We start from the raw sequence: 19,059 nt of genomic DNA, 5'->3' as shown, positions 1-19,059 counted from the left end.
GAGACATAAACTATTTAAAATAAAAGCATGAAAGTGCCCATGGGCCGCAGTTCCACCCATCCTGTTCTAATCATTTTTTTGCTCAGACTGTTCTGTTGGTAATGAACGTGCGCTAGGCTTTCTTACCAGGAGAGTTGCTGAGGTCAAGGGGTATGCATTAAAATTGGGTCATTTTAGAGGGGGGTGGGGGCGCAGTTATATGTTAGTTTAATTACCAGGCTGCTTACCTTGTGCTTAGTGGAACTGAGTGGGGCAGAATTTCCAGCACTTTTACTTTGGAGAGCTGTGGTGGTTGTTTTTGTGTGTGTGTGTGTGTGTGTGTGTGTGTGTGTGTGTCAATTGGCACACGCATTTATGTTTGATAGTAAGGGAGTGTGTCCTGGAATGTGGAGCAAAGCTAGCCCGTTCTCAGGCATAGCATTTCATTTCTCAGCAGTAGGTGTGCAAGTCCCTGCTTGCACTGTATATGCTGCTGTAGCTTAGACGGGCGCATAGGATGAAGCAAGCCAGAAGTTAATTTCTGTGCACATCTTTTGAACGCATAGTTGCATAAAAATCATGAAACAAGTCTGTGTGATCCATGTAACTGGCTGCTAACATTGTAACCGCACACAACTCGGCAATACACACAGTATATAGTTTTCCTTTAAGTTCACTAGAAAACCGGATTAAATACAGTTAAATTCGATTTTTTTTTAAAAAAAGTCAAGACACATGAAACTCTTACCATATATTATGGACTGATTTGAACACTCATCTCTGTCTTACTTTTCTTTTCCCCCCAAAGATAGAGCATGTCGTCCAAGGACACGCTGCGTTCCCAGAGCTACAGACAAAATCTGCAGCCAGGTCACCATCCTTATTTCTTCATCATTTTACAGTCTGTCTTAGAAACAGCAGTTTGGCAGCCTTCCAGAAACTAGTTCAGCTGGAATGTTCCAGCTTAGCTGGGATGTGGGTTGGGCTGCTTCTCACCATATTAAGTTGTTTCCCTTTCCAAGCTGGCTTTTCAACCTTCCCATTCTGGAATACAATCTTTCTTGTTTTGAACACCTGAGGACTGGTTCACGTGGGCATTTCTGACGTGCTGACGTCACCAGAAGTTGACTTTTTCCAGCCATTTTGTCCTTGTAAAATACCCTTACGAATGTTTGGGCAGTCTAGGTTTCGACTGTTTATCTGGAGCTGTTTACCTGGACATGAATTTTGCCTTTGCAAAATGGCTTCACTTATCAAATTGCCACCATAGAAATCATTTCCATAGTCAGCTTTCCATCTGAGCTTTTACAAATGTAATAATAGAGGTAATGCAAGAATAAACGGTTGAAACTCTGGTCCTCTGAACATTCACCTTCAGGCTACAATACTTTTCTCCTAATGCCAAATAGTATGCCTGGCCTTTTTGCTTTGCACATCAAAGACTTCTCTAAGTCAAGATCGGGTTTCCATGTAGGACAGCATATGCACCAAACCTTAGGCAGCCTCAGGCTAGCAGAATTTCACGTTTCAAATGTGAAGGTGTTAAATTCTAGGGGTGAGGTATAACTTGAGCTACCTTGCTATTGGCATTTTGCTCTAGACATGAGTAGCTGTCTAGAAAAAAACAAAAAAACAAAGGCATTACATATGTTCATCCTGTGAGGTTGTTAGGTGTAAGAGAAGAAAAAGCGACAGTGCAGCCATCTTAATACTGCCAGCCTATTACACTGTGGTTTACATGCTGGAAATTATTGTGGTTCTCATCTTTCTATTAATCAGTGGCCAGTCAATCATTTTGCCACGTGTCTAATTCATTTATTACTTAGAATTATATCCTTCCCTTCATCGCTTTCATGAGCCCAGAGCAGGCAACAACCATTTTAAAGCTGTAATATAATTAAACAAATTTACAATAAAACATTATATGGCTCTCTTCAGAACCATGTAACGTAATGGTGCGTAGGGTTCAGTCATATAAAGGCTGTGAATAGTCAGGCCAAGTCATAGACCTTGTTCCCTGCCCAGTTATTTCTGTGGACAGCCATGCCCAGAGATAAATTCAGGGGTTGGAATTCTTGCCTTGTGTTGCAAATGTAAGATCCTCTCAAGACATGTATTCCAAGACAGGAAATATGAATCTCCGTGATATCTCTATTTCTTAGCATAGTGAAAATAAGACAGAGAAGAAGCTCTTGCACTGCCAGCAAGTGCATTTGAGATGCTGCACTTAGTTCTGTCCAAAGATGCTGGACAGAAGTTTGTTGGTAAAGAGACTTATAGCACTTACTGTCACAGGCATGTGCCCAATTGCAGTTCTATAATGCTTTCCAGATGACTATTCTTTAAGGAAGTGAGTTTAAAGTTGCAAACGTAGCAAACAAGTCACATAAAATTACCATCCTTTCTCTCTCTGTATTACTTTGAACATCAAGTAGCTGTGTTGAATGGAAAGAAGCCATGAGTCATGGGTCCTGAGTAGCTAAGTTTGAACATTACATCTACGGTAGATCATGTTATACCCACCTGTTAAGGCACCTATGACCACTTTTGCAAGGTTGAGTCAGACATCTTTGCTGGGGGGCACAGAGGAAATTTTAGTCAAGCTTGGAATTTGCTAATTTATCCGAGTCAGAAAGTGAAAAGCAATGGAGAATCATACTCTGGTTAGCAGGCTTTTGGTAAATGATGGGGAAAGTGGCATTGTTTTGTTGCTGTTGCTGTTGTTGTTCCTAGTGCAATGGTGCCTTCAATGATGGTCAGGGGTGCTGCGGGCAACACTGGCCTCTGTCCCCCTTTTCTTCCCTCCCTCCTCTGATGCCTTCTCAAGTCTCTGCCTCCCAAAGGCTTGCATAGCTGTTGCAGCAGCTCTGGTTACAAGCTGCCCAGGCGAATGGTGCCTCTGGGGCTGGCCAAGGAGTGTTTCACAGGTCCCTGTGGGGCAGTGTGAGGAGACACTTCTTTTGGGGGCAGAGGGGGCAGCTCAGAGACCAGGGGCGACAGCTGTGGCTGCCCAGAGGACTCCCAAGGAGAGGGGAAAAGAGAGGAGGCTGAGGGAACACTCCACAAGGGAGGGTGTTCAAAAAGGGGTGAGGGGCTGCCGTCTCTGCAGGCAAGGAGTGACATAACTGGGCTCCTGAGCCCCACAGGGGTGCCGTGGAAAGAATGTAGTTGGTCAAGGGAGCCATGGGCCCAAAAAGGTTGAAAATCTCTGTCCTAGTGCATAAAGGAGTTAATGTGTTAAGAATTTGAGCAGTCTGTAGTTCAAAACTTGCTGCTGTTATGAACTAAGACAGGAGATGATCGCCCACCAACAACTCCTATTCGACAATATAAGCATAGAAATGATGTGCATATATCATAGCTGCAATAACAGAAGACTTGTGGTTCATGCTCTAGCATCTGCAGAGTGTATTTGTTTTTGAAAGGGTATTCAATAGCTTTGAGATGCTGAAGAGGATTTGCCAGTTGGATTAGAGAGTAATAGTCTGCATCAGCTGGATGCCCTCCAGATGTTTTGGACTACAGTTAGGGTGGCACTAAAAGAGCCTAGGACTTGCCGATCAGAAAGTTGGCGGTTCGAATCCCCGCGACGGGGTGAGCTCCCATTGCTCGGTCCCTGCTTCTGCCAACCTAGCAGTTCAAAAGCATGCCAGAGTGCAAGTAGATAAATAGGTACCACTCCGGTGGGATGGTAAACGGTGTTTCCGTGCACTGCTCTGGTTCGCCAGAAGCGGCTTAGTCATGCTGGCCACATGATCTGGAAGCTGTATGCCGGCTCCCTCGGCCAATAAAGCGAGATGAGCAATGCAATCCCAGAGTCGGTCACGACTGGACCTAATGGTCAGGGGTCCCTTTACCTTTACCTTAATCTGCAACATGCTAACTGTGGCTGATGTGATTGTAGTTCAGTACCACCAGGTTGGGGAAGGCTGGTCAACATGGCTTAGTGTAAGGCCGTTTTATATTTTCATACCTAGCTTTTCAAAGTAAACAGCCTACAGTGCTATATAAATCTTACATAGCTGTTGTGGTCTGGGGAAGTGGCCTCCTACAAACTGAAGTTTTGTTTTTCCTTAATTTCCTAAACGATTTAAACTCAAACTATCTAGTGACTTGAGATTAAGGCTATGATATTGCCTTGAGACAAGATATTCCCACCAGGTTTCCCCTATTCCTCCATCTCAATGGAAGTGTGCTGTTTCTCAGCTGAGTCTTCTATCCTTTGCGCACTAACCCCTTCTCCCTTCTGCTTGCCATCTTCCTCGTTGAAGGGCTATGGGTATAAAGAGACAAATAAGGCTACTAAGGAATTGTAGTAACTTACAAAACTATTGCTGTGTTTTCCTCCACAAGTCACATAAAACAACCTTTAAAGTATGTGAATAATGATATGAATTAGTTATTTTAATGCTTTCCAAGTGCACTTCATTTTGAATGATATCCTCAGATAGCAAACACATGGTAAGCCCTAATTGAAACAATGTGCAGCTGAATGCTTAAATGCAGAATATAAATATACAGCTGCAAGGAGGTCATAAGTCAGAGTAGTAAACACATGCCAAATTCCCTCAGGGAGCTCATTAGTGCATGACTGAATATACATGCAGAGGCTAAATGAATATCACTATTTGGACCTCCAAAACTGAGACAATGACTAATCAATTGTAATTAGAGGAAGATGCTCTCCTATTGACCATCCTTTCTGAAAATGAAGTCTTCTCGGTACTCCCTGGAAGGCAAAACTAACAGTAGAATTTTAAAAATCCATCCCTGATGTTTGTAAAAGCCTATTCCCAAGGTTTTTTCCTAGAGCTTTATAAAGTGTGGTAATAGTAGCATAGTTTTACTGGCATGTCAGTGCATGCAATCGAAGGCTAGATTGCAATTCCCATGGATTTCAGTAGGATTTGGCTTGTTTTCACTTTCTTTGGATTTCACCCTCTGGGTGCATTCCAGAGAAAACTAAGCACACTTTTAAGTTCCACTGATATGAATGGAAATTAAGCACTCTGAGGATTCTCTGGATTGCACCCAAGGCTTCCGTTGCTGAGCATGCTGTGTTTGCACTGTGCTTGCAAAATGCCATTAATATTCATGAGAAATTCCCATGATTTATTCCACGTGCAAACGTTCTGTGTTTAAATCCCATGCATGCACGGTGATTTCACAAGATGCGGCAATTCTCAAACTTCCCATGTAGGTGTAGCTGGAGAAGGGCTAGCCGTTGATCTATGTGGTCAGTGAGACTTAGCTGGTGCTTTTGCAAGTGCCTGACTCAAATTAAATGAGATTAAACAAATGTGCTTGGAATCAGGATGCAAATCTCTTCTTAAGTGTTGCTATGATGAGATCCTAGTTCCACATTTGATTCTTACCCATGCTGTTCAACAGTGCATACCTGAAAAGTAATATATTGATATCGTCTTCTCCTTCTCTTCACCTCCCTCTCCATATTTTAATTTGGCTTTGTAGGCCTTTTGATAATTTGTGTGTATATCTGTTTTAGGAGTACAGATCATGCAATATGTTCGAGGAATAACCTCTCTCCCACACCCCTTTTTCTTTTCTACTTGTTTTTCTTGCAGTGCTCAAAGTATATATACATACTTGAACGGTCACCTGGATCTGATTAAGAAATCTTTGCCTGTGGGTTTCCTCACTGTTGATTTACATGTTTGGCCAGATTTCCATGGCAACAGATCTCCCCTTGCAGATATTACACTAAAGGGCATGGTAAGAAACAGCCTGCCTTTGAAAACGGGTCAGAACAGAACAATGGGATAAAATGAGAGCTTGAAATGAGCATTTGTATTTTGAACATTACCATCCTTCTTTAATAGAAATCCCACTGAGTTTAGGGATTTTCCTTTCATTTGTTGCTGTTGAAATTGGAACTTTTTTTAGGATGCAAAAGTTCAGGATACTTCCCATATCATATGACTGAAACGTAAGGAGGTATGTTTTAACACATTTTAAATTTTTAATCACATTAGTTTTGAGCTTTGCACAGCTTCATACGTTTCTGTAGGACTGGCCAAGCAGCAGAAGTATAGAAAAGCGGCAAATTTCAGATGAGAAGGCACATTAACTGTTAGCAGAGAAAACAAAAAGAGTGCTATCCCATCTGAAAGGCTACTTTCCCATACTGTCCACTTCCTGCATCCTTATTTTGACCCATGAGCCATTAGGGTTGCACAAGTAATACCTTCTCTGCCAAAGCAGTTTGCTTTCTTCCAGAGAAAGCAATTAAATGTTAAATCCACATTTAACATTAACAAGTGTAAACTCTTGTGCTTTTTTTTCTGGGGGTTCTCTCCCCAGTAGCCAATTTCGGGACGCCCAGGGAAGGAAGGAAGAAAACCCCATTGCACAAGTAATAATATAATAATTTATAATAATAATTTGTTATTTATACCCTGCCCATCTGGCTGGGTTTCCTCAGTCACTCTGGGCGGCTCCCAACAGAATATTACAAACACAATAAAGCATCGATCATTAAAAACTTCCCTAAACAGGGCTGCCGTCAGGTGTCTTAAAAGTCAGATAGTTGTTTATTTCTTTGTCATCTGATGGGAGGGCATTCCACAGTGCGGGTGCCACTACCAAGAAGGCCCTCAGCCTGGTTCCCTGTAATCTCACTTCTCACAGTGAGGGAACAGCCAGAAGGCCCTCGAAGCTGGACCTCAGTGTCCGGGCTGAACAATGGGGGTGGAGATGATCCTTCATGTGTACAGGGCTGAGTCCATTTAGGGCTTTAAAGGTCAGCACCAACACTTTGAATTTGCTCGGAAATGTACTGGGAGCCAATGTAGGTCTTTCAGGACTGGTGTTATATGGTCTTGCCGGCCACTCCCAGTCACCAGTCTAGCTGTCGCATTCTGGATTCCACTTGCTGGTGTTCCTTAGGCGAATCCCACCTATAAAGTATAATGTGACAATTAGAAGTAGCAGAATAAGGCAGGCTTGCACAACTCCCATCAGTCTCAGTCCGGGGCTGTTGAGTATTATAGTCCCAAACATCTGGAGAGGCACCAAGATGGATTCACAGTAAAATGAACAGTTCTCTGTTTGTGAACCTATATACTGATTTCATTGGAAAGTATGTTGGATGTAGGGGATGGGGATGAGAATAATGTTTAAAAATGCAATTGACCAGGAAAATATCACCAGATTGATTTGTGTTATTGCTCATTAAACTGGTGACTATCTATGTATGCAGTAGCCCATCTCAGGAGAGGGGGGAAAGGTGCTGTCCTATGACTGTTTGGGTGCAACTTGCAGCAACAAGCCTAGGACTCACTTTAGAACTTTGTTTAGCGAGAGAATTGGGAAGTACTGAATTCTCACATCAGGAAGTTTTTCTCCTCATTTTCTCTGCAGGTGGTTGGACTGACATTATCTCAAGGCCTGGATGATCTTGCTCTTATCTACTTGGCCACAATTCAGGCTATTGCAGTAAGTCACTGAAAACTGGCACTTTTACAATGCTTCCCTTCGTTATTCCCTTTAAAGAACTTAAACCAATGTTACTTCATCCCGTTTTCAAATGCAAAACTGGTTTGTAATTATGAATTATGAATTTATTTACCAAGCAGACCCGATAAAATAAGTAAATTTCCCAAGAAATTTCCTCTCAAAGTAAGTTCCCCCAGGATTTTGGAAATTTCATTCTTTTGTTCATATTAAAGATTGCTCGCCAAAAAAATAAAAAAATAATCCTTATTTCCCTAAGTTTGCAAAGTTGTCTCTCCTCTGAAGTTGTTGCAAGAAAGAGTTCAACCAGGAAATTTCTGTTTACTGAGAAATGTTGAGAAAAATATCAGTTTAGTTATGCTGGAGACCAAAGTAATTAATTAATTAATTAATTAAATTTGTGTACCTTTCCTTCATCTGTAGATCTCGAGGTGGTTCACAACATAAAAATACAAGATAAAAAACACAAAGTACATAATAAAACACAAAACAAACAAAAAAAATAACTCCTCTGCCTCATGACTGGTCTACATGGGCTATTAGTTTTACTTTTTTTTTTTTTTAGTTACATTCTTTAGGGGCAACCTCCAGAAGGCAGACTACTTCTTCTCAGGACAATAATGTAAAATATAAGAAACTGAATTTCACTCACTTTTGAGGAGCGAGATACTGTTACTTCAGTCCCTAAAGGTAAAAGGTAAAGGTACCCCCGCCCGTCAGGGCCAGTCATGTCCGACTCTAGGGTTGCGCGCTCATCTCGCTCAAGAGGCCGGGAGCCGGCGCTGTCCGAACTCACTTCCGGGTCACGTGGCCAGCGTGACGAAGCTGCATCTGGCGAGCCAGCATCAGCGCCGCACACGGAAACGCCGTTTACCTTCCCGCTAGAAAGCGGTCCCTATTTTTCTACTTGCACTTTAACGTGCTTTCGAACTGCTAGGTGGGCAGGAGCTGGGACTGAATGACGGGAACCCATCCAGCCGCGGGGATTCGAACCGCCGACCTTTCGATCAGCAAGTCCTAGGCTCTGTGGTTTAACCCACAGCGCCACTTCAGTCCCTAGTGACAGCAATAATTAAGAGGCCACCACACTTTCCCATTCAACAAACATGGGAAGAGATAAGAAGCACACTCTTAATTAATAGGAATTAATTAGACTTTCATCTTACTTTTCCACAAGGGATGGAATGACGGCTAATAGGTCTTCCTGACAGCTGAGCCTTGTTGGCTTCCGATGGTTGCTAGTCTTTGTTGCTATGCTTAATTTCTAGTATATTTTTCAGAATGAAAATAGTCCGCTTTCTTTTCTGCCCTTTTTAAAGACTGACGGTACAAGTGGAGTACATTTGTCCACCTCTCTGTTTCTGTCTGAACTGTTGCGGGTGAACTATTAGTAGCTATTATGTTGTTCGTTGTCAACTGTATAACTGAATTCTGTTCAATTGAAATGCAAATCTGCAGCCTTCCAAGCACATTACAAATGCGAGATAAGGCGTGCTATGGAACGGAAATTCTTTAGCTTCCCGCTGTCCAAGTCAGCCATGTTTTTGTGTCACCTTGGACGATACCAATTGTTGTTGTTTGCTGATGAGGGAGGGGCACACAGAAAGGTGTGCAGGCAATACAGATTAGTTTTCGCATTTCCTCACATCATGGCTCTCTACGAAGCCCAGCAGTGAGGGCAGATTCTGTGAATTCCACTTGTTTTAACAGTTCTCTTGACAAAAACAGGATTACTCCGACTGAACCTGGAATACATTACTGTTAGCCCTATTATTGCTCCTCTTTGGTGAGCATAATGGCAGTGCACTTGGTACTTTACCATCCCTTTTAAATTTAAATAAGAAATGCAAGTGCTTTCTTGGAAAATAAGAACTACTGATAATGTCTCATGAAAGAGATTGCAGACAACAACTTTCCAATGCCAAACAAGCACCGTGGCATTATTCTATGCTAATGAGGTGGAAGCTTTCTCAGTTGGATATCCTGGGAAAACCATCTATTATTCTCCAAGTGCTTCATTGCACATGGCTGCACTGTGCTTTGAAATTAAGCCTCTACTGGTCCCCTTTTCCCGTATCCTACTTTAGTGATTATTAAAATATATAAAATTAAAGGTGATGTCTTCTTAGATTTTTCTTCACAGATGGTTCTTTTCTCTGTGTACAGTGGTACCTTGGGTTACATACGCTTCAGGTTACAGACTCCGCTAACCCAGAAATATTACCTCGGGTTAAGAACTTTGCTTCAGTATGAGGACAGAAATCGTGCTCCGGTGGCGCAAGTTAAGTGGTTTCAAGTTAAGAACAGACCTCCAGAACAAATTAAGTTCTTAACCTGAGGTACCACTGTAGTAGCAGTGTAAATTAAGGCAACAGAAAACCCAACTAATGAGAACCTGTAATTTTCTCTAATTCTTAGAATGTGCAAATTTCCATGTTGGGTATTTTTTTAAAAATAATAATACACGGTTTTATTTTTTAGTAGATAGTTCACATTGTATCGGCACTAAATACAGACACATTACATCAATTTACAGTTGGTATTTGCATTAGTCAAAGCTGCATGTTGTCTGCTACACTTGAACATGAGTTTAGCTTTAAAATATAGCAAAAAAATGTAACTTTTGCCACTTATTGCTGACCTTTTGTTTACTTTTAGTGAGAGACATTGCAGAAAAAGGAGGAATTTGCATTTGATGTCTCACAATTTGCATATTTCTATGCCTATGTCAAATTAACTTAGTTCAGCATTGAAATGGCTTCATTTCTAAGGGAAACCATTTCTCCCCCAGATAATTGTAAGAATAGTTTTTAGAGCGTCTTCTTTGTAGAACATTAAATTGTTTTAAATTGTTTTTAATGTTGTATTTTAAATTGTTCAAGCTCCATACAGTACAGAAATACAGTCCCTGGGGGAGAAAAAAGTCAATGAGCTTTCAATCAAAGTTCAGTTCTACCCATAAGATTGCCTACAATTTGCAATTCATGGCTACAGCATAATTAGCACCTCCTGTGCAAACACCTGATTTACAATCCACATGGTGCGCTGAACTCTCAGTTCTGTTTTTACAAACCCAGAAACCATAATCCCTGCCCTTGCTGACCTGGAGTTTTTATACATTGGCACTGGAGAACGTTTGGCCTGCAGGCCTAATTAGGCCCAGGATGGGCCCACGAGACTGTTCCCCACAAACCAAGGCCACCTGTGCCACACTTGATGCCCTATGTGATATCTGGCGAGTGGCAAATATTGGCACAGCTACAAACAAAGGACACATACAAACCATATGGAGTGTAATTCCAATTGTTCATTTGGAAGTGGGGTTCCCTGTCAGTTCCGCTCAGGGAGTTCCAATGGTGCAGGGAGCTTGCCTTCAAGGGGACTCCCTATAAAACAGTGGATCAGCTGATTGGCTGTTACAGCAAACTGGACTGATGGCAAACTGGATTGGTGCTGGGCACTTGCCTTCACAGGGGCTTGCTGTACTGCCAGTCAGCTTATCCACGGTTACAGGGATCCCCTTTTAACTTTTTCTGCCCACTTCTCAAAAGTTGACCTGTGGAGAGGAGGGGAATTACAGATCTGGCCTACTGGCCAAATCCAGTTTCCATCCCTGCCTTATTTTGTTTTGAGGCAGGCTTGCCAGACCCAGAGTGATAGTTTTGACTTCTTGCTTCCCAAGCTTTCCATTTCCCAGCTCAGCCCATAAGCTAACAAATGTTTCTGTCAGCAGTAGAGACACAAATGATATGGCCCACAAATGTCTTTTGACACAGCCCCCTCCTTGCCTGAGAAGGAATCACAGGTTACCCAATCCATAGCATCATTCATCTGAGGTCAAATGCCATGCAACAGAAAAATCTGGTCGGATGAGAAGGTTGTACTGCTTATAGTTCTCTGGATACAGGAGAGATTTGCACATCAGTTTTGGAAAGATGCCATTTTCACATGGCTCTCTGAGGTGATTGCCAGTGGGGCCGCCACCTCAGTGCCACCCAGTGGAGGGGAAAAATGGATGCTCTGAAGTTTTTCAAGGTAATCATCATTAAACATGACATGATTTGTTTGATCTTCGGTGGAACAATTCATAGTTTGTGATTTGCTAAACAAACCCTGGCTTACACAAACCCTGGCTGAGCCTGGAGGTAGGGAATTGCACAGCCTTGAGGACCACTTTGATCTGGTGTGCCAGATCCAAAAGTGGTCATCCCATCATGGACCTGCCTACCTGTCAACTACCTGAAAGCTAGGAAAACAGAGGGGCTTGCAATTGGTGCCAAATTTAAACAATGCTCTATGCAATACCTGTTCTAAGAGACAAAGCAGGCGTGTGTGCTAAGCCTTGTACAGTGATACCTCGGGTTACAGACACTTCAGGTTACAGACACTTCAGGTTACAGACTCCGCTAACCCAGAAATAGTACCTCGGGTTAAGAACTTTGCTTCAGGATGAGAACAGAAATCGCGCTGCGGCAGCCCAAGGCCCCATTAGCTAAAGTGGTGCTTCAGGTTAAGAACAGTTTCAGGTTAAGAACGCACCTCCGGACCGAATTAAATTCCTAACCAGAGGTACCACTGTAGTTCCAATGGTCCTTTGGCAGCAGGGATTGCATTTGGTGCTGTTTAAATTTGCTTTGAATGTAAGCCTTGCTGGCATTGGCTGCATTGGGGGGTTCCAATCCCAAGATCATAATTGGAATCAATTCTAGTAGGGTTTGTATTCAGTGCTAAATTTAAAATCATCGCTGGAGACAAGCTTCACTGGTTTTGGCAGGGAATGGCCCCATTTGGGAACTCCTGTCGGCTCCCAAGTGGTCTGGCCTGGACTTAAAGCAGCACAGCTTGCATTTGGTGCCAAATTTAAACTGTGCCAATTGGAAACCATGTTTGCAAAGAGATGATTGGGAGAACAGTCGCAATGCTTTCAGTTGCTGCTTCGTACCTACTGCTTTACCTGACATCAGGTGCCTGAGGGTAGATGCTGCTGGTGAAAAATGTCTTTGCAAATCAAAGGAGGAACATGGCATGGCAGGCATGGCTTTGGTGTGACATGTATATGTGGTCATTTGTGTCTATGTTGACATTCAGGGGTATACTCTAGACGTTCATAAATGTGGATTGTGGAGATAGGAAAAGGATATTATTGAGGTGATCATGTGAAACTTTCTGTTAAGGGCAATTATACTTGTATTCTCAAGGCAAGATTAAAAAAATATATTAAAAAGCTTATTCTTTCCATAATCGAAATTGTGGCCCTCTGGCTTAAAGCACACATCTTAAGTAAAGATGTTATGGATTTCATTAGCTGAGCTTATAGTTGCTACAGTTTGCCAAAACTACCTATCTTAAACCAAAATACCCTTGAAACACAATCCTGCCATAATAAACAGCTGAAGCTTAATTTGCTTTCCCCTTCTTAAATAACCAGTCTGGGTCTGAAGAAACATTTTCTGCCGATTGTAAAGCTTCCCGTAAACTTTGGCCACGCTTCAAAAGAGGTTCGGCATAAAAGCTGAGGGAATTCCTTACTGTTTGGGTCTGGCAAGGGGTAGATTTAGCAGAAGTTTTGCTTTTGACACTTTTGCTTTCTTCAGTCCTAAATGTTGGGTTGAAACTCAGAAATTAAAGTAACAGAGTAACATCAGTGTTCATGCAACAACTGTGTTTGTCAAATAACATCTATAGCTGACATGAGAAACTCATGTACTCCTGATTCATTTATATAGCACTTGTTGTCTCCGGACAACTGACCAAATATGAAGTGTTGTTAGCAATGAAGTTGTGCCGTACAATGCAAGGACTTGCCCTTGTGCAACAGAATTTTCCTCCCTCTCCTCTTCCTCCACCCTCCCATATTCTCTGGAGGGTTGAGGGGAACCCCCAGAACAGATTTGTGGTGTCTATGTGAAAGGGACAACTTTCTTCGATACAGTACTATTTTATTTTATTTTGTTTTGTTTTGTTTTGTTCTGTTCTGTTCTGTTCTATTCTATTCTATTCTATTCTATTCTATTCTATTCTATTCTATTCTATTCTATTCTATTCTTAAATGAATTCTGGAAGAAGAAAAACCAGAATTTGGTTTGCATCACCACTATATCTTGAAATGTAATTCCCTGTTTTTTTACACGTAGGACGTCACAGTAACATTTTTTTTTTTTTTAGTTTAGTTGATCCTTCCATGGCTTATATCTAGATCCACAGTCTCCTGTTATAAAAAAGAAGGCAGCATGGGCTTTTGTTGAGTACTCACGTATTTTCAGTAATGTTTGTCTGATCTTGAATTTAGTGAGCCTTAGATGTATATTAAATGTCACAAAAATGATGGTGAGCAAGTGCCAAGGTGAATCTCTGCAGCTTTATTTCTGTGAACAGAAAGTGGATGTTCTTTGTTAAAAGAGTAGAAAAATACCAAAGCCAGTGACATATGATCTATCAGTAGAGCGGGCTTCCAAGCAGAGATTGCCCCAGCAACTCACAGTTCCATGTGTGGTTATGGCTCTGATCAAAAGGTTCCTAAAAGGCAGAAGACTGTTTGCCTGCTATTGTGCTTCTGGTGCTTTCAACAGTTCCCTCCTTGGGTGGGGGCACTCAGTGAAATAAATCTTCTTCCCTGTACTATCAATTATTTCTTCAATGGAGAACTTGCATGTCTCTGGATCAGACTGAAAATCACCTGTCTACCCAAAAAATAAAAACAGACCACTGTCCAGCTTCTATCTTGAATGGTACACATATATAAATTCCCAGAAAACTCATGAACAAGGCATGGTCATACCCTTCTTGTTTGTCCCCAGCACCTGGTTTTCAGTTGCATTTTGGCTTTGAATATGGAGGTTCTGTTTAGCTATCAGGAGTAAGAGAAGTGGCTAGAAACCTCCCTGAATTTCCCTTTTTAAATACAGTGGTACCTCGGGTTACAGATGCTTCAGGTTACAGACGCTTCAGGTTACAGACTCTGCTAACCCAGAAATAGTACCTCGGGTTAAGAACTTTGCTTCAGGATGAGAACAGAAATCATGCGGCAGCGGTGGCAGCAGCGGGAGGCCCCATTAGCTAAAGTGGTACGTCAGGTTAAGAACAGTTTCAGGTTAAGAATGGACCTCCAGAACGAAATAAGTTCTTAACTCGAGGTACCACTATAGCTGTTTCTACATGTGCCATCACCACCACAAGCTATGGGGATCAATAATTGTTTGCTACATAAAGAATCTTGTGTATGTGTTTGTCCCAAGCCTGATGCTAGTCATGGGAGAACTACTACATGTGGTTGTTCCATTGTGAATTTCACCATGAAAGATTAGGGGATATGAAGTTTTATCTGAAAAAAACTAGGAAGCTCACTGATACAGAACATGATAAAGCATTTACCATGATGGGCACAAGTCTATGTGAACCTCTGGTCTGAATGCTGCACCTTCCCAACACCATAATAAGGTGGATTTCAGAAGTGTTCATTTCCATTATTGATTAACCACAGTTTATTGTATCAGTCAGCAGGAAAAAAATGGGGTTATGAAGCTAGCTTGCTTCAGTAAACAATAGATAAAATGTAACCATGGTTTAGGGATGCGGGTGGCGCTGTGGTCTAAAGCACTGAGCCTAGGGCTTGCCTATCGGAAGGTCGGCGGTTCGAATCCCCGCGATGGGGTGAGCTCCCGTTGTTCGGTCCCAGCTCCTGCCCACCTAGCAGTTCAAAAGCATGTCAAGTGCAAGTAGATAAATAGGTACCGCTCCGGCGGGAAGGTAAACGGTATTTCCGTGCGCTGCTCTGGTTTGCCAGAAGCGGCTTAGTCATGCTGGCCACATGACCCGGAAGCTGTATGCGGACCAACGCCGGCTTCCTTGGCCTATAGAGCGAGATGAGTGCCTCAACCCCAGAGTCGTCCGTGACTGGACCTAACGGTCAGGGGTACAAAAGACAACAACAAAAAAACAAATAAACCATGGTTTAGGTTTGTGCTGTAGCACTAACCTGTGCTTAATTGAAATCAGATGCAAAAGCATCCAATCACATCCTGGCATGTGAACCAGAGGAGGAAAGGGAAGAGTGTGTGAGTCCAAGGCTCACCTGAGCTCATTCTTGTCATGATAAAGCATGGTTAATCACAACATCCGACTGTAGCCATTATCTTTTCTAGGTGTTTTGCATGTTTTTCTACTCTTCTTCAACACTAACAGCCAACAACCCAACTCTTTAAGCAGCTGTTTTTCTTGTAGCCTCTTTTCTTAATTGTTGTTTCTCTATTTTCTCTTCACACTCAAGCTGGGAACAAGGCATATTGTGGAAACAATGCAAGCTGCAGGGCACAGTGTCAACACTCTGTTCATGTGTGGTGGGCTGAGCAAGAACCCTCTCTTTGTGCAGATGCATGCAGACATCACTGGTAAGTTTTGAGGATACGGTTAAGGAACAGGATCTACTACATTGTCGTTAAGGGGGAAGAGAACACACAGGCCTACAGCATGGGTGGGGAACTCTTTTCTGTACAAAGGCTGCCTTCTCCTCTGGGCAGCCTTCCTGGGGCCACATGCCAGTGGTAGGCAGGGCCAGAGCTAAAGTGGGTGGAGCAATGAATGCAAATTTTATCTGTCTACAGCACCTTAGTTTATATACAGACGCCCACAGCCATCTCTGCCCTCTGTCCAGACAAGCAAGAGACACTGTCAGAGTTTCTGGAAACCTTCCAGCTAGGCAAAAGCATTTGGGGGGCAAGGAGGGCCAGTGGTGGGTATGGCCTTTGCAGGGTGAATGCAGCCTGGAAAATTGAAATGAGCAGAAAAAGAAGGTTAGATTACTGTAACACGTTATATGTGGGGCAGCCTCACGGTTCAGAAACTTCAGCGGGTGCAGAATTTAGCAGCCTGGATGCCCACTGGGACAAGATGGTTTGAACATATCACGCCAATCTTGGCCCAACTGCACTGGCTGCCAGCTAGTTTCCAGGCCTGATTCAAAGTGCTGGTTTTGATCTACAAAGCCTTAAACGGCTCAGGAACTCAATACCTCAAGGGCTGCCTCTCTCCATATGAACCGACCCGGACCATGAGATGATCTTCTGAGGCCCTTCTTTGTGTGCCTCTTCTATGAGAAGTCTGGAGGGTGGTCACACAAGCAAGGGCCTTTTCTACTGTGGTTCCCAGTTTGTGGAAAATTCTCCCCAGGGAGACTTGCCTGGTGGCTTTGTTAAATATCTTTAGGGCAGCACTGGGCAAAAACATTCCTTTTCTCCCAGGACTTTGGCTAATTAAGCAATCTATGGCTTTTTAAACTGGGGGTGTATTGTTTTTGTTTTTTTATTATGGTGTGTATTTTTGTGTTTTTCTGTTGTAAACCGCTCTGTAATCTTCGCATGAAAGGCAGAATAGAAATTATTAATAATAATAATAGAGCTTGGTGGGCCACATTTGGCCACCTGACCTGATGTTCTTCAGTCCTGGCTTTTAGTATGATCAGCTGTGAAGGTTTTATAAATAAAATGCTCTAGTCCTATTAATAACTTTATAAACCATTGTCCATCTGTGCCTCATTAGAATAATTTACACAGAAAATATTTAGTCAGTATGAAAATATTTAGTCTAACCCGTCAGAATGTTCTCCAACATAACCCCACATTGATATGAATAGGTGTTGCCAAGGAGCAATGGTTGTGTGTAAGAGATGTTTCTGGAGGTTCTGAAAAGGAGAACCAGAATGATCAAGGGCTTGAGCAACTCCTCTATGAAGAAAGGTTGCAACATTTGGAACTCTTTAGTTTAGAGAAATGGTGAGTGAGAGGGAACATTCAGAAAGTGGGTCATGAAAAGTACTTCACAGAGCACATTGATAAACTGACTCCCACAGGAGGCAGTGATGACCATCAACCTAGCTAACTTCAAAAGAGGATTAGACCAGGCTTCCTCAACCTCGGCCCTCCAGATGTTTTTGGCCTACAACTCCCTTGATCCCTAGCTAGCAGGACCAGTGGTCAGGGATAATGGGAATTGTAGTCTCAAAACATATGGAGGGCCGAGGTTGAGGAAGCCTGGATTAGACCAATTCATGGAGAATAAGGTTTATTGACAGTTACTAGCCATGATGGCTATGCTGTGACTTCACAACTGAAGGCAGTAATGCTTCTGAATACCAGATGCTGGAAACCACGGGAGGGGAGACTGCTCTTGTGTTCTTGTCCTGCTTGCAGGTTTCTCACAAGCCTCTGGTTGGCCACTGTAAGAAGAGGATGCTGGATTTAATGGGCCGTTGGCATGATCCAGCAAGCTCATATATATATAGGTTGAAAATAAATCTGTTAAGTTTAATCAATTGTCAGTTAATACCATTGGTTTGAGTGCGTCAAATCTGTGGCAGTAGGTTTGTAAGGAGGTGCCTTTATTTTATGGCAATGTTAATTGATTTGCAAGCTTTTGGCACTTTTTGAGACTCAAACTTTACACATTTTAACCAGCAGAAACTGCTTAATAAAATGCAATGTGCCCTACTTTAGGGAATGTATTTTATTGAGCCTGCATGACAAAAATCCTTATAGGAAGTTAAGTGTTTGTAAGAAGAACATGTCCCAAATTAGGATAAACCCAGACTTTATCCAGGGCTATCTTTTAAACATCCATTATGCTGTTATCATATGTTTTTAACCTGTGGAAAACATCTTTCCTTTGTTCTACAGCTTTGAGAGAAAAAACTAAACTATGAACCATACAGATTCTTTTTCTGTCTCCCCCCCCCCTTGCCCCCTTCTTAAGAAGAGCCAATGTGGTTTAGATCAAGTTTAAATCTTGGATTCTAGCTATTTAGCAGGGAGATTTGCATCACTTGAACATCAAACCAGACTTCCTACCTTGATGCAGGAAGAAAGATGGAAATCAGCATTATGTAATTACATTTCACAAAAGCAGAAAAGGTGAACCAAATGACACAAGGTCTTGACCTAGGCTGGATGTACGCAACAGACTATTGCCACAGTGGTGCTTTCTATTAGTCAAACAAGATTTTATCAAGTCCACACCTTTCCTTATCTAATTCAAATAGCCTTGGAATTGAGAGCTGCTTTCTGATGTCTAAAATTAAAGCTCTATTAATAGATAATTCTGATTAAATTTTAAACCAAGGTTCTTTGACTGTATCTAATGGCCATGTACAATGTAGGACAAAGAGGCCTTTCTGCGGCCTTGGAATTTTTCTTGTTTGTAGGAACTGTGACTGACGGGGGATGTCAGAGTTCATCTGACTAGAATGCTCCGGGTTCTCTTGCCCTCATTAAAATCTATCAGATAAAATAGTTAACATTCCTGTATCAATCCCCTATTCTTCCAGGAAAATTCTGAATATATTACTGTTAAATGCAAGCTCCCATTAGCCAATTATGCAGGCTACCAATAGATAATTTCATAGACCACTTAAAAGCCTCAGATTCATATTGTTCAGATGGTAAGATGAATGCATTCATTGTAAAGGCACTTGCAGAGTAGCAACACAAGCAGCCAAGTTTCAAAGTACATTTCAAACGTGCCAGCTGTAAACTCAATTCTTAATTTAGCTCTCTGATAAGTTTAAACAAGTTTCTGTGTCAAAACATTTTTGCCACTGAGAACCTCCATATTTCATCC

General features: G+C 42.2%; 1 protein-coding gene across 2 annotated transcripts in view; it reads left to right on the top strand.

Annotated features, from left to right (window-relative positions):
• The window catches only part of FGGY (FGGY carbohydrate kinase domain containing), a 136,898-nt gene that overhangs the window by 84,794 nt on the left and 33,045 nt on the right, over nucleotides 1–19,059 (top strand). For both annotated transcript variants that reach the window (XM_083621280.1, XM_083621281.1), the window contains exons 10-13: nucleotides 788–849; nucleotides 5,565–5,712; nucleotides 7,360–7,434; nucleotides 15,719–15,839. In XM_083621280.1, coding sequence (XP_083477406.1) covers nucleotides 788–849; nucleotides 5,565–5,712; nucleotides 7,360–7,434; nucleotides 15,719–15,839 — 406 coding nt within the window. The remainder of the gene's footprint in view (nucleotides 1–787; nucleotides 850–5,564; nucleotides 5,713–7,359; nucleotides 7,435–15,718; nucleotides 15,840–19,059) is intronic.

Source organism: Podarcis filfolensis, assembly GCF_964270895.1.
Source record: "Podarcis filfolensis genome assembly, chromosome: 6".
NCBI classification, from domain to species: domain Eukaryota; kingdom Metazoa; phylum Chordata; class Lepidosauria; order Squamata; family Lacertidae; genus Podarcis; species Podarcis filfolensis.
The sequence above is the reverse complement of the archived record's forward strand: the minus strand, read 5'-3'. Positions and strand labels throughout refer to the sequence as shown.